The sequence below is a fragment of the Sminthopsis crassicaudata genome, chromosome 3 (assembly GCF_048593235.1).
Source record: "Sminthopsis crassicaudata isolate SCR6 chromosome 3, ASM4859323v1, whole genome shotgun sequence".
NCBI classification, from domain to species: domain Eukaryota; kingdom Metazoa; phylum Chordata; class Mammalia; order Dasyuromorphia; family Dasyuridae; genus Sminthopsis; species Sminthopsis crassicaudata.
The window spans coordinates 544,561,917-544,575,758 of NC_133619.1; the positions used below are offsets into that span (position 1 = coordinate 544,561,917).

Below are 13,842 nucleotides of genomic sequence, written 5' to 3' on the forward strand. Positions count from 1 at the left end.
CTCTTTTCTACTCCCCACCTCCCCTCCTGAATCAATGAAAATCAATGAAGTCTAATATAAGCCTGCTGCTGAAAACTTTAAGGAAAGTTTCAGCATTTCCTTAAAAACAAAGCTGGTTTTATTGACTTTAATGGCACATTTATAAAAAAAAGTTACTATATTTTTATATATTCCAAAATAGGAAGAATTTTTTTACATCATTAACATAATAAATAACAGTCGCTGTGTACAGTTTATTTTGTATATGTACAGAACACTAATAAAGGTGACTATCCAAGGTGTGCATAACTATTTCAAGATTAAAAAAAAACCACATTGCCAGGATTAAATGGCATGATTGAGTCGGCAAAATTTAAAAATAGCAGTGTACATGCTTTTCTAATACCTTTCACCCCCTCCACACTTTCTCCTTTCCATCCTCCTCCCACCCCCCAAGTTGGTTTTTCACTTTATTCCTATATCTCATTATCTATTTTCACATTAAAAAAAAAAAACCACACCCAAAAACCCACAGGTAAATTTTTTAATTATGCTAACCTCATGTTCTATTTATAGGCAACAATCATAAATGATTATTTGGATTTGGATTTTTCTGGAATGAAATAATAACTTCCTTTTGTTATGATGGATAGAAAAGCAACACTAATCACACTTAAAATTTGTTAGAAACAAATTGTATGTTTTTGGTTTAAAAAAAAAACAAACAAAAAAAAAACCCTGAATTTTTTTTTTAAACTAATGAGAACTATAATGGGAGCAGAAAAAATAATTGTAATCATTAATGGGCAAAGTTCTACTCTACAGTGTGAATTGGCACAAATAAATCAAAAGATATAAATTCAGAAAGCCTCCCCCATCAGTAGCAAAATAAAGTACTTTTGGGGGAATGGAGATGGAGAAAATGCATTGGGATGAGGTTTGTTAAGACTTTTTTTTCAAGCAGACAATGCTGATAACTACATGCAGGTTTTTTCAGCCTTATGTTCAGACAATTTAAATTTTAATTCAGGTATAGTAGATACTATTTTAAAAAACATCCACAAATAAAAACCTGGGAGTTTGTTTACAAAGCACATTGCACAAGTACAGCAAGATTGCCAAAGGGAATTTAGTAAAAATGTGGCTTGTTTCCAGTAAAACTCTTGATCCTTTACTGGAGCTGTTTAAAACAGGGAGCCCTAAATATTGATGCTGTTGGTCCTCAGCACAGCTATTAAGGCCCTCAAAAAGTATAAGAATATGCTGTTTTTTAATATGAGCTGTCAACCTGTGACGAAATATAAATTATATGAATAAAACATCTGACCTAGTACCAATCAATATTCCCAACCTAGGTTATCGTTTTGAATGGAAGTCTGTATGGTTTGCATTTCCTTCAACAACTGAAGATTTCGACGGCTTTTCTCTCCAGGTTTCCGTTTGACAGAAATAGAGTCCTTTTTAGGGAAGCTCCCAATGGTTCCAGAAGAGAGCTTGCTGTTGCTTTCTTGATCCTCCAAACACTTTTTGCTACCCTTTAGCTCCTTCATCTGCCTCTCCAGCTGCAGAGCAGCCAAAAGGAAAAAGGAAGATCAGTGTTAGCATTTTTCACTTTATTTTTTGTCTTTTACTAAAGTGTTCCCAAGCCCAAAATAATATTATAAAGCAATCCAGTGTCACTAAGACCATTTATTTTAAGCATTACTACAAAAGGATTTTCCAAACTATTTGTTCCAACCTCATTAGTTTCCTGTAGGATTATAAGAAAATGGGGAAGAATGCTATTCAAAGATGCTGTTGGTATATTTGTGTTCTTTCTAGAAGAATAAAATCTACTAATTCTTACTTTGAATATGCTCATTTTCATAACCACTTAATGACTTATTTAAATACATAATTTTCAGAATCTATTGAACTCTGATCTGAAAATATGACTACTGAAAGCAGAGGTCCTTCAAAGCTCAAAGATTTTAAAACCATTTTGAAATGTGTGATATCTTCTATTTTACAGTCTATTTAATTTTTCATACTATAAATAGTTAGTGGGAAGGATTCAAAGGATGAATCTCATTCCCACCATTCATATTCCTAGAATCTGAAAATAAAGTGACCTGCATCTTCATCCAAATGATGACCAAGGGGCATGCTTCTCTAATTAAAATTAAAACTCAAAGTATACTGGAAGAAATAGTGTATATCCAAAACATTAAGGCTTTTTTTTGGTATACAAATTTTCCCCTCTGAAGGAATAAGTTTCAGTGGCTGAGATGAAAGATTTGGCACCTAAACTCTTCTGGAAGAATGATTGAACATTATTGACAGCTCTAACTACAGAAAGAGCTTTTAGATGCTTTGGCTAATGAACATATTACTGTTTATTTTGGAGATGGACTAGGAAGGCTTGAAGGACACTTGCAGTCCTATGGGGATTTTCATTTTTTTTTAAAAGTCTAGTATTCAAAGTAAAACATTTTAAAATATTACAATCACATATTAAAAGGTAAAGATGTGCAAATACAAACCTGCTGCCATTAACACTTGCGTCAGAACAAGAAGGTGAATGAAAACAAGTAGACAGCATTGGCAAGAAGGGTAAAGGAAGATAGAAAAAAAAGTGATGTAGGAATAAAGCCAAGCAATTATAACACTGCTAATGCACTCCAAGAAAATACAAGAGACAGGAGTTCGGGTTTCGATAAAATAACTCCAGAATGCTACATCTTAGCTAACCTGATTTGTTTGCCTCTTTAGAAAACATTCAACTTAGAAGGTAATTACTTTGTGACCATTTAAATTAAATGTTTTTATATTTCAGGACTATATCTAGGATGAAGTGTTCTTATGTCTAGGAACTTGCTAGCTCTTGTATTACTGCAATGTAGTCCAGAACATGCACAAACCCATACACATATCCACACCACCTCTTTTTTTGATGAGACAATTGAAACTGTCTCTTATTAAGTATGTGAGAATGATCTGAACCCAGGTCCTCCTGACTTAAGGGTTAGTTGCTAAAAATAATACCAATAAATTAAATACACTTTTATCATTGAAGTACAGCAGTTATTTAATGAGCTCTTGAAAGAGGAAGACATCCTGTTGATCACAATATACAAAACTACTTTTGCCTTCATCTAAATAATGTACTAAAAGGCATTTTTAGTGGAAGTAAACTGACTTACCCGGGACTGATGTTTTCGAACTTTCGTTATTTGATTAGCCTTAGCTTCCATCCTTTCCACTAATTCCTCAAGTTCTCGCTCAAGGTCTTCTTTCAGTTCATTAGGTGGTGTTTCCTGGATAAGTTTGGTTAGCTGTTGATGATCACTTTAAATGAAGAAAAACAGGGTTAACTATATAATTTTATCTTGTCATTTATTCACTGGTACTCTGTTGTACCAACTATTAAAGACTATTCAAAATAAAATTTAAACAAACTTTGTTGTTTAAATGATAGAAAAAGGGAGGATTTTTTAACCTATAAAATGTTGGATCCTCCTTTAAAAATAGAAGATCAAATTTATAAACTTTAGTTATATCTATTTAATGAAATACTATGTTTTCTAAATGAAATCACTAATTTTGGAAATTTAAAGCAATAAAAATAACATTTAATAATCTTCTTTCATTTGATCCTCATAACAACCTAGGAAAGAAAAGGCTATTATTATACACATTTTACAGTTGGGGAAACTATGGGAGACAAGAGGTTAAGTGATCTGCCCAGGGTCTCACACAGTATCTTAAGTCAAATTGGAATTCAGGTTTCCTGATTCCCAGAGCCTAGGACTCTATCCACAAGGACACCTTGTTGCCTCTTTTCTAGCAAAAGTTTAATATCCATGGATAGTTATAGTAACAATACAAATTAAAAGCCACTGTGCAAAGAAAAAGTAGTAAAAGGATATGAATAAATGCTCACAGCCTTTGAAACTCAGATTCAGTACTAGGTAAGTATTTTAACTATGCCCCAAATCAATAATTTTTAAATTAGCAAGGAAACTCATATGAACTGACTCAAACTGATGTAAGCAGAGCTGGGAAACATGACTACAATAACGTAAACAAAAGATGATAACAAAAGACATGAAACTGAATTTTATTGAAATAAGATAAAACTTCCTAGAACCCTGTACCACTTTCCTTTTTTTTTTTCAGTTAAGAATAGTACAAAGCATAAAATCCTGCAAATATAGTTAAGAGTAAGCTGACCTAATTTGTTTTTTTTTTTTTGTTTTGTTTTTTTTAACAGAACTATTCTTCCCAAATACTCCTGTTCTTTTTCATTCTTTGTTATAGGGAAAGTTTTTGTGGATAAGGAAATGAGGAGGGACATAAGGATTAAATCTTTAAGATGGACAAAAATTTCTTGAGATATATTAAGAATGTGAAAAGAAAAAATATCAAAATAAAAAAAATAGTAACTTACAAACTCATTTGTCCAAATTCATCCTGTAATGTCTGTAAGACTTCAAATAGTTCTTCATGACAGGTGGAGGAAGAAGAAGAGGATGATGCTGATAACCTTCTGCCTTTACCATTTCGAGGAGTCCCCTGCTTTGCCAGAGGAACATTGTTGACCACACGGTTATTGCATAAAGCTTTATTATGTTGCTTCATTAAATGTAAAACATGTTGTACATTGGCTACCACTGCATGGCTAGGGGTAGTGGACTTAAGGGAAGAAAACAGAGGGAAAAAAAGAATGTATTTATGACTATGTATTATAAATTTTAAAAAATATAAATTAAATCTTTTTTTATACATTAGAATGATTTTTCCCCTTCCCCCCGCCCTTAAAACATTAAAACTTGGTAGAGGTAACATGATGCCTAACGGTAACAGAACTGTTGTGATGATCAAATAAAAAAATGGGCAACTAGAGTGATGAGAAACAATTAGAAAGATTAAATAAAAGCACCTTAGACATTATACATATGACCCTGGACAATTCTCTTCATTATTTAGCCTCAGTTTATTCATTAGTAAAATGGAATTAACAGTCCCTATTCTTAAAGAGTTGTGAGGATCACATATAGAAAGTACTCTGCATACCTTAAATGCTTAAATAAGTATTACCTATAATAATGCAATGATGGATGTTTCCTCTACGAACTTTCCCTGGATAATATTTTATCAAAAAACAGTAATAAATACAAGATTTTGTGTTCCAAAAGCAGCAGGTGACTATCTACAGAAGTACCCTATGCCTCGAAGGAAAAGCAGACCCTACTAAATAGGAAGACATTAAAAGCAGAAGATATTAATATATATATGTATAGCAGGATAAGCTATTTAGAATAGGAAGGAGTCTGAAAGGCCATCTAATAAAAAAACACTATTTTACATTAAAAAATACTGAGGCCCAGAGAAGCAAATGACTTGCCTACAGTCAAATAGCTTCTAAGTCTTTGAGGCAGGATTATGAGAACACAGATCTTCCTGCCTCCAAATCCAATTCCTTATTATATCATGCTAATTCTAGATTGGTGGTTCTTAAACTTTTTTTTTTCTTGCAACATTTAGCAGTCTTATAAAACCTATGTGCTCTTTTTAAAAGTAGTGCTTGTAAATGCATAAAGTAAAAATACACAGAATTCAAAGGAAAACCAATTATATTGAAAGTTATAAAAATTTTGTAAAAAAGACAAAAAAAACAAAACACAGAACCCCAAGTTAAGCATTATAATTCTAGATGAAAGGATGCAGAACTTAGCTTGACCATAGCAAACTAACAGAATCAGAAGAGATTAAAGCAGAAAAGATATATAGTCCAATATAAAAAATGGACTAGAAATAATTTGGAAGCATAACATGCTTCTTGACAAGTGCAGAGATTCGAGGTCATTAAACTCTGATCTAATCCAATCTTTTTAATTTTACAGAAAACAGGTTATCTGCCCAATATCACAAAAGGAACAAAGTTGCAATGTCAGAAACTGAACCCAAGTCTACGTCCAAATCTAGCAGGCTGCTGCTCTCATCATAATGGGTCTAACTTCTCCCCTTGCTTCCCCCTTTTATATCCTATCCTGCAGCATTGCCTAGAATTCTACTAACTAAGGGTTTTCTTCCTTTACATTGTGGATTTCTTTCCCTTTCACTCTTCTAGTTCCTGTTTTCAGGATACATCTCTGACATAATCCTCAGAAGCAATAGCAAGAAACAAACAAACCAAAAAAAACCACCATTCTGGTAGACCAGGTAAATTATAAGTTCTAATGAAGAGATATTGGCTTCAAAAAAGTACTAGGATTTCAGCAAGAAAACACAAAATCCTTTTCTTATCCAACTCACCTTTCCAGCTACAAATGGCATGTCACCCAGGCACAATCTATAATGTGGCTGTACATGAAAATGATTCCTAGGAGATTTCTGGATTAAAAAAAAAAAAAAAAAAAGACAATGAACCATTTGTTCATTTGTCACCAATTTAGAGTTTCCTACATTATACATGATTAAACTAAATCTGAGTTATTCCTACTGGATGGCTTGCTTCACTCTTTATTGGATGCTAGCCTAACATTTTAATGAGTTAATATGTATTGCATCTAAAGTGTGGGAAATTACACAGAAAAAAAGACTGTAAACTACTCAAGAAGCATTTAGCTGGTGGCACAGGACACACATGGAGACACATAATTTAAGATTTAGAAAGCATCATATACAAATGCAAATTAATGTAATGCTAAGCTGAGTAAACAACTGCTGAGGGAAAAGTTAAGGAGTGAAAAGATATTTTTAATAAATTAAAAAATTTTAGATGATAGTTATAACCAAGGATTTTGTAATTATTTTGATATTTTAAAAACACCAGCATTCCAAGTGAAGCTAATCTACCAAAGCATACAATTTGAAGTTTCAATTAAAAGCTGTTGAATCATTTCAGCCATGTCTAACTCTACGTACCCATGAATTTGGGGTTTTCTTGGCAGATATACTAAAGCAGTTAATCATTTCTTCTTTTCTAGATCATTTTACAAATGAGGAAGTCTGAAGCAATCAGGGTCAGAGTTACTAGTGTCTGAAACCCAATTTGAACTTGGGAAGTTGAGTCTTCCTGATTTTAGGCTTGATATGCTATCCATTGCAAAACTTAGTTGCTCAAATCAATTTTAAAAAATGACATTTTAAAGCTATAATAACTACTTTAACGGCTGGGAGGTATATTCAGTATCACAGATGGGCTGTTTAAATATATTAAAATGAAAATAGTTATCAAAGTTAATTTACAGTTATAATGCAATAACTAATCAAAATCTATTTCAAAAAACAAAAGAGCTCTAGAATATCATGGAAAATGGTGAAAACACATCCAGGCATTAAACAATATTATTAAAAAGCAATCATGAACACAATTCTAGTTGTTAGAGAAAGGGAGGAGAAAGGTCAAGAAAGAGGGAGAAAGAGAGAGAGATTGAGTAAGCAAGAGCATTTGAAGCATGAGCTCAATGGAACAGAACAGAAAAATAACCTTGCCTTAAATATCAACACTTTATACTATATTCTACATATTTTAATTTAAATATCTGTGACTTCTTTTTAAAGATCATATAATTTTCATTTTAAAACTTTTAAATACATGATATTGCATTTATTCAGCAAAAGCCACCTAATTCTAGCCCCAAATTCTAATTTAGATCAAAGCAAAAGAAATCAAAACAAGCATATATAGTCAATCAAAACAAGTTCCACATTGATCATGTCCAAAAATTGTTTTGTCCAAAATCTACACTCTAATTCTTTTATCTATCAGGAAGTTTCATCAATAGTTCTCTGGAATCAGTCATTACACTGCTAAGAATTCCCAATTTCTTCAGAGTTGTCTGCCTTTAATAGATCATTATCATCAAATAAACTATTCTTCTGGTTCTATTTACTTTATTGTGCTTAATTCTTCCTCTAATCCTCTTCAGCAAAATAATAATTCACCACATGTATACCATAAGTTTTTTAAACCATTACTCAATCTATGGATATTTCTTCAAATTGCCATTCTTTGCCACCTTATAAATAGCTACTGTAATTATATGAGTCCGTTTTCCTTAAACTATCCTCTTTCTAATTTCCCCTATTTCTCCACTGAGTAAAATGTATTTTTGTTTCTAATTCTGAGTGAATGTATTCTTTCCTTTTTTTGACCAGTTGTGAAGTTGAATAACTGTTTGTATAAATGTCTACTTTCCCACCCTAATAATTATCCCAAACTATCCTTTCCTTCCCCCTCCCCCAGTGTATTCTTTCCTCTCTAAGATTTTTATTTTCAAAATATATGCATGGATAATATTCAACATTCACCCTTGCAAATTGTGTTCCAATTTTTTTCCCTTCCTTCCCCCCAGATGGCAAGTAATCCAATATATGTTAAACATGTGCAATTCTTCTATACTTATTAATTCACAAGAAAAAAAATCAATCAAAAATGAAAAAAAATTAGAAAACAAAATGCAAGCAAACAACAACAAAAAGTGAAAATACTATGCTGTAAACCACACTCAATTTCCACAGTCCTCTCTCTGGGTGGTTCTTTTCATCACACCACCATTGGAACTGGTCTGCATCACCTCACTGTTGAAAAGAGCCTCTTCCCATCAGATCTGATCATCGTATAATCTTTCTATTGCCCAGCACAATTTGTTTCTAATTATTTCACTAACCATCAGTTCATATTAAGTCTTTTCAGGTATCTGTGAAAGCATCCTGCTGATCATTTCTTATAGAACTATAATATTCCATAACATTCATATACCATAACTTATTGCTATTTTCTTGGGGTATAGAGGTTTGTGCCATTACAAGATCTAAGGGACAAGGCTAGGATCTAAAAGCTTTCAATGTACCCAAAATAGGCTGATCCAATACAAAGTCTGATTGCTGTCTCTCTGGTTTGAGTTCTCCAGGTTACTGGTATTCACTCTCTCTCTAAACAATGGAGTGTTCAATATACAATATACTCCCAGCTCCACCAATTTTTAGTGTTAAAAGAGTCTCTGCCTATTCTGCTTAAACTGAGCTGGGATAGACAAATGATTCATTGTGACTGTTTTTGGATTTCCCCATTAGAACTTGGTCTGGTGCATTTTCTAGATCTACTTGGAAGATTTTTATGAAGAGGAGTTTATTACTGATTCCTGCAAATTCTCCATCTTGATTCTGTCCAAATCATGCATCTTTTACAGCTACAAATACATTTAACCCAACAAGGTACAAAAAAAATTACAAAAAAAAAAAAAATGAAAAGCATTTGTAACAAAATCTGTTAACAGATTTCTATCAGATTTCTCTGAACAAGTTCAGTTTGCAAGATATATAAACAGTGAATACATACACACACAACTAATATATAAAGTGATCAAAGTATATATGAACAAAGTTGTCAAATGAATAGTAAACTAGACAAGAGAAAATGTTTATTATTATAAGTGAAATGCAAATCTAAACAGCCCAGAAGTTTCTATTCACAGTCTTAAAAAAAAATGACAAAGAATGGGAAGTCAGTGTTGGACAGATTATAGAAAGATTACGGGAAAGCAATTTGAAATTATGCAAATATAGTGAATAAATGTCTATACCCCTTTCATCCAACAATTCCATTACTAGGATTATACTTGGGAGGCCATGGTTAAGAAGTCCCCAAATATACAAAAATATTAATAGCATTTTTTGTGACAGCTAAAAATTGGAAACAAAAATGAATACCCATAAACTGAGCCATGACTAAATAAATTGTGGTTAAGTGAATCTAATGGGATATTACTGTGCTATAAGGAATGATAAATGTGATTAATATAGAGAAAAGCATAGAAAAATCTACCTAAACTAATGTAGTAAAAAATAAGAACCCAAAATAATATAAGCAATTACTGCAACAATGTAAATGTAAAAAACCCCACACAATAAATCAAGATTTTAAAATTATGAACAAAACATGGCTCAAAGGAATAGACTCTCAATTTTTATTTTCTTTTGCAGAGATGGGAGAAGTCTGCAAATGATATACACTAAATATATTTTCTCATTTTTATTTTTCTTTATCTTTTAAAAATATTATTTGCTATATGAGTTGGTTCTTAGAGGAGAAAGAATACCGGAGAAATTTGTGAAGATATAAAAAAGACATGGATAAAAACATGTTTTTAAAATAAACATACTTATATTTTTAAATAAAGACTACTAAGGTCCCACCTTGTCTGGCTGTTTTGTTTTCTTTTTCTTCACTCTTCTTGCATTGGGAGGATATGATGGTATTTTCTCCTCAAACAACTGTCTATTTGTTTCTATTCCAGTCTGCAACTGGGAAAAATATAAAAGATTAGTTATTTTACAAAGAAAAGTAGGAACTATTCATATAAAACTGGGACTTGCTGTCTAAAAACTAGAAAAGTCATTGACAATATCTGACAATCAGGTACTAAAATTGATCAAATAGGCAGCAAAGGAGGATGTGAACCAGTTTAGAAATTTCCCAGTAGGGCTTTCCCAAGATAAACTTTCATTTAGGCCACTGATTTTATCAAAACTTTAATCTTCAATTAATTAGAACATTGATAAAATCAGTACCCAATTTTAACTGGAATATTAGGTTGGGTGGAATTCCAAAAGTACTTGGTAACCTATCAAGGACTCCTTATAGTTCACAAATATGAATACAGCTGGCCTGTCAGCATATTAAATTGAGGATATAGCCACAGAAAAACAGGATGTCAATTTCTGCAAGATGGAAGATGAGAGAAGAACAAAGTTGGGATGATAACTGGAATCAGGAATTCCCATTTCAAAATCTACAAGGACAAGTCACTTAACTTTTCACTATTATAGGCAATTCCCTTAAGATGATCTAAGTTGTTGTCAGTGAAGGTTATTTCCTACTGCAATGAAATCAAGGATTCTGGGAAGATGAAGTAGCAGTCAGAAAATTTCAAGCTCTCCAGATTTTCCCAACAAACAGAACAAATTTGTGCCTCAGGATGAATACAGACTGGTGAAAGACAAAACTTAGAGCAGAACAGACTTGGGGATAACCTAGAAGACCCTAAGAAAGACCCCAGGCCAGGATTCAATCAGTGTGAAAGTGAATACCTCCTCCAGGCTAGCTCTATAGAAATAGCAGTAGAGAACCATAGGGCTATTTGGATTTGGCTGATGTCTCAAGCCTGAACAACAAAACTTTCACCTCCTGGATAGGAACTGAGTAAGGGAAGACAGAGAACTGCTGATTAAAAATGCCAGATCCATCTGTGGAGCTTTTGGTTTGGGATTTCAAGTCAAAGGGGACAGCTGAAGTGACCTACAGCCACTATTCTCTCATTCCAGGAGTAGAGGTGTTTACACTACTGGTTCTCATCATCATCATAAACATAAACAGGCAAAAAAGAAAGAACCCAACCATAGAAACTTACTACGGGAATAGGAAAGACCAGGATTATCTTCAGAGGAGGATAGTGAAGTAAAAAAAGCATCTTTTACCCCAAGAGTAACATTAAATGGCTACCTGCCTAGAAAGAATTTACAGATTTCAAAAAAAGATTTTAAAAATCAAGTGAGAGAGATTGAGGAAAAACTGGGAAAAAAAAAAGTACAAGAAAAACAAGATTATGAAAAAAAAAACTAGAAAAGGATATATAGAAAGAAGAAAATTATAAATATAAATAAATAAATAATTCTTTGAAAATTAGATTCGGGCAAGGGGAGCCCAGGGAAATTACAAGAGAATAACAAGAAATAACAAAACAGAATATAAAGAATGAAACAGAATGTAAAACATTTTATAAGAAAAACAACAGGGCAGCTAGGTGGGACAGTAGATAGAGCACTGGCCCTGAAGTCAGGAGGACCTGAATTCAAATCTGACCTCAGGCACTTAACACTTCCTAGCTGTGTGATCCTGGGCAAGTCACTTAACCCCATTACCTCCACAGAAAGACAAAGAAATAAGAAAGAAAACAGATCTGAAGAACAGTTCAAGAAGAGAAAATAAAGGAATAATTAGATTAGCTAGAAGCTGTGACCAAAAAAACCCACTTAGACACAATAATGCAAGAAAATTGTCTTAAGGGATAGGTCATTAAGAGGAAAACAGACAGAAAAAAAAAAAAAATCCACCAATCACCTCCTCAAAGAGATTCCTTTGTGAAAAAACACATAGGAATATTACTTAACAATTTCAAAACCCCTAGTTCAAAGAGAAAATTTTACAAGAAAAAAATAAAACTAATTCAAATTACTTTGTAGCTACAATTAGAAATGTAAAGGACTTAGCAACCACAATTAAAACACTGCACATCCTAGAATAATATATACTGGCAATTAAAAGAACTAGGTCTGTAGTCAAAAATATATCCAGCAAAATTATCCATAATACTAAAGCCAAAAAATGAGCACTCAAAGAACTTGCAAATTTTCAACCAAAACACCAAACAATATAAAATTTAACACACAAGAGTCAATATCAAAAATTAATTTCAAGGAATACAATATGGATGAATAAACTATTTATGTATTGTGCATTGAAAGGTATACTACCTATTTAAGACTGACATTTGTAATTGGATAGCTCAAAAGAAAAATTGGGAAAGAGCTGAATATGATCTGATTCTAAAAATCAATACTATCTAGGAAAACATAAAAATAGTAATTTTGTTTCACAAATGAAGAATTGATAAAGAGACATTAGGGGGAAAGAGGGCTTGTAGTTCTGAAAATCTACTCACATTGTGAATGGGTTAAGTAGAGAACACTACATATGTAGTAGGTCAGAAGTACTGAGAAAGCCAAAGGAGGGCTTAACATGAGCAATCATGAACTGTGTTCTCTTCTCTGGCTGTCATATGAATGATGAAAGACAATCTCATTAAATTTGAACATCTGGGGATTATACTTTTTTAATCATGAAGAAACTTAATACTGCCCATAAGGAACCTGTAAAGACTCATTAAAGACCAGACAAGACCAGAAACTAAAGGATTTATGAATATATGCCCTTATTTTACTTACTCATACTGATTTAAAGAAGGTATTTCACTAGAGAAAGTAGAATATAGGAAGTTAACAACCAACTGGCTAAGAAATTGGGATTGGAAGAAGAGAATTTACATTTTTGGACCATAGTTTTAAGATATAAGATGGATGCATTCCTGGCCAAAATATTATATATATTTGATGAGGTGAAGATAACACGTCTGATGTCTAATATGATTAAGAGGGCTTTATAATGAAAAAGATTAAATGATGCTTGAAATGTTAGGAATCACAAAATGTGTGTTTAAGCTAAGTTGAAGGCAAGAAAAGATCAGAGGAAATAGTACTACTGTTTAAGGTGCATGAGATAATTAAGCTATCCTTTTTTGTTTCATTTTCATTACCAAGAATCTTAAGACTACCAAAAACAGAATACAGTTAATAAGGAATTTAAAGTCCAGAAAAGTGATAGAGTAGTAGATCTAAAAATCCCTCATAAGCTAAAACCTTCAAATCTAGCTGTATTATGCCTATGACTAAGTTGTAGTTAAAAATATAAGAAACTGCAAGAAAACAAAAAAGTCCTTAAGACTGAAGATCTAATGTAACAATTTTCAAAGTAAAAAGGATAGTGAAAGGACCTACAACATGAGAAATTATTAAAAGAGGCAAGGATTTACTCTGCAGAAGAGTTAATCAGGACATGATAGCTAACGTTAAGTCCTTGAAGAATAGTCATGTAGGGGAGAGATTTATCTTGTTTGTAGAACCCTCAGATCTATTTGTCCAGCCCGTAACCTCTCTCTTGACTTCCATTCTCACATCTCTAATTGCCTACTGAAGATCTCAAATTGGATTTCTTTGATTCATGTTAAACTCAACATGTCCAAAATGACATTAGTTCTG

At 32.6% G+C, this 13,842-nt stretch overlaps 1 protein-coding gene across 6 annotated transcripts in view; it reads right to left on the bottom strand.

The window, feature by feature from the left end:
* The window catches only part of CEP57 (centrosomal protein 57), a 65,244-nt gene that overhangs the window by 9,351 nt on the left and 42,051 nt on the right, over positions 1-13,842 (bottom strand). For 2 of the 6 annotated variants that reach the window (XM_074304468.1, XM_074304466.1), the window contains exons 7-11: positions 10,165-10,272; positions 6,277-6,354; positions 4,409-4,653; positions 3,162-3,306; positions 1,331-1,541 (exon numbers count right to left, since the gene is read on the bottom strand). In XM_074304468.1, the coding sequence (XP_074160569.1) occupies positions 1,331-1,541; positions 3,162-3,306; positions 4,409-4,653; positions 6,277-6,354; positions 10,165-10,272 (787 nt within the window). Of the gene's footprint in view, positions 1-95; positions 1,542-3,161; positions 3,307-4,408; positions 4,654-6,276; positions 6,355-10,164; positions 10,273-13,842 lie in introns of those variants that run through there. The other 4 variants (XM_074304469.1, XM_074304467.1, XM_074304470.1 and 1 more) reach the window with 3 other exon arrangements.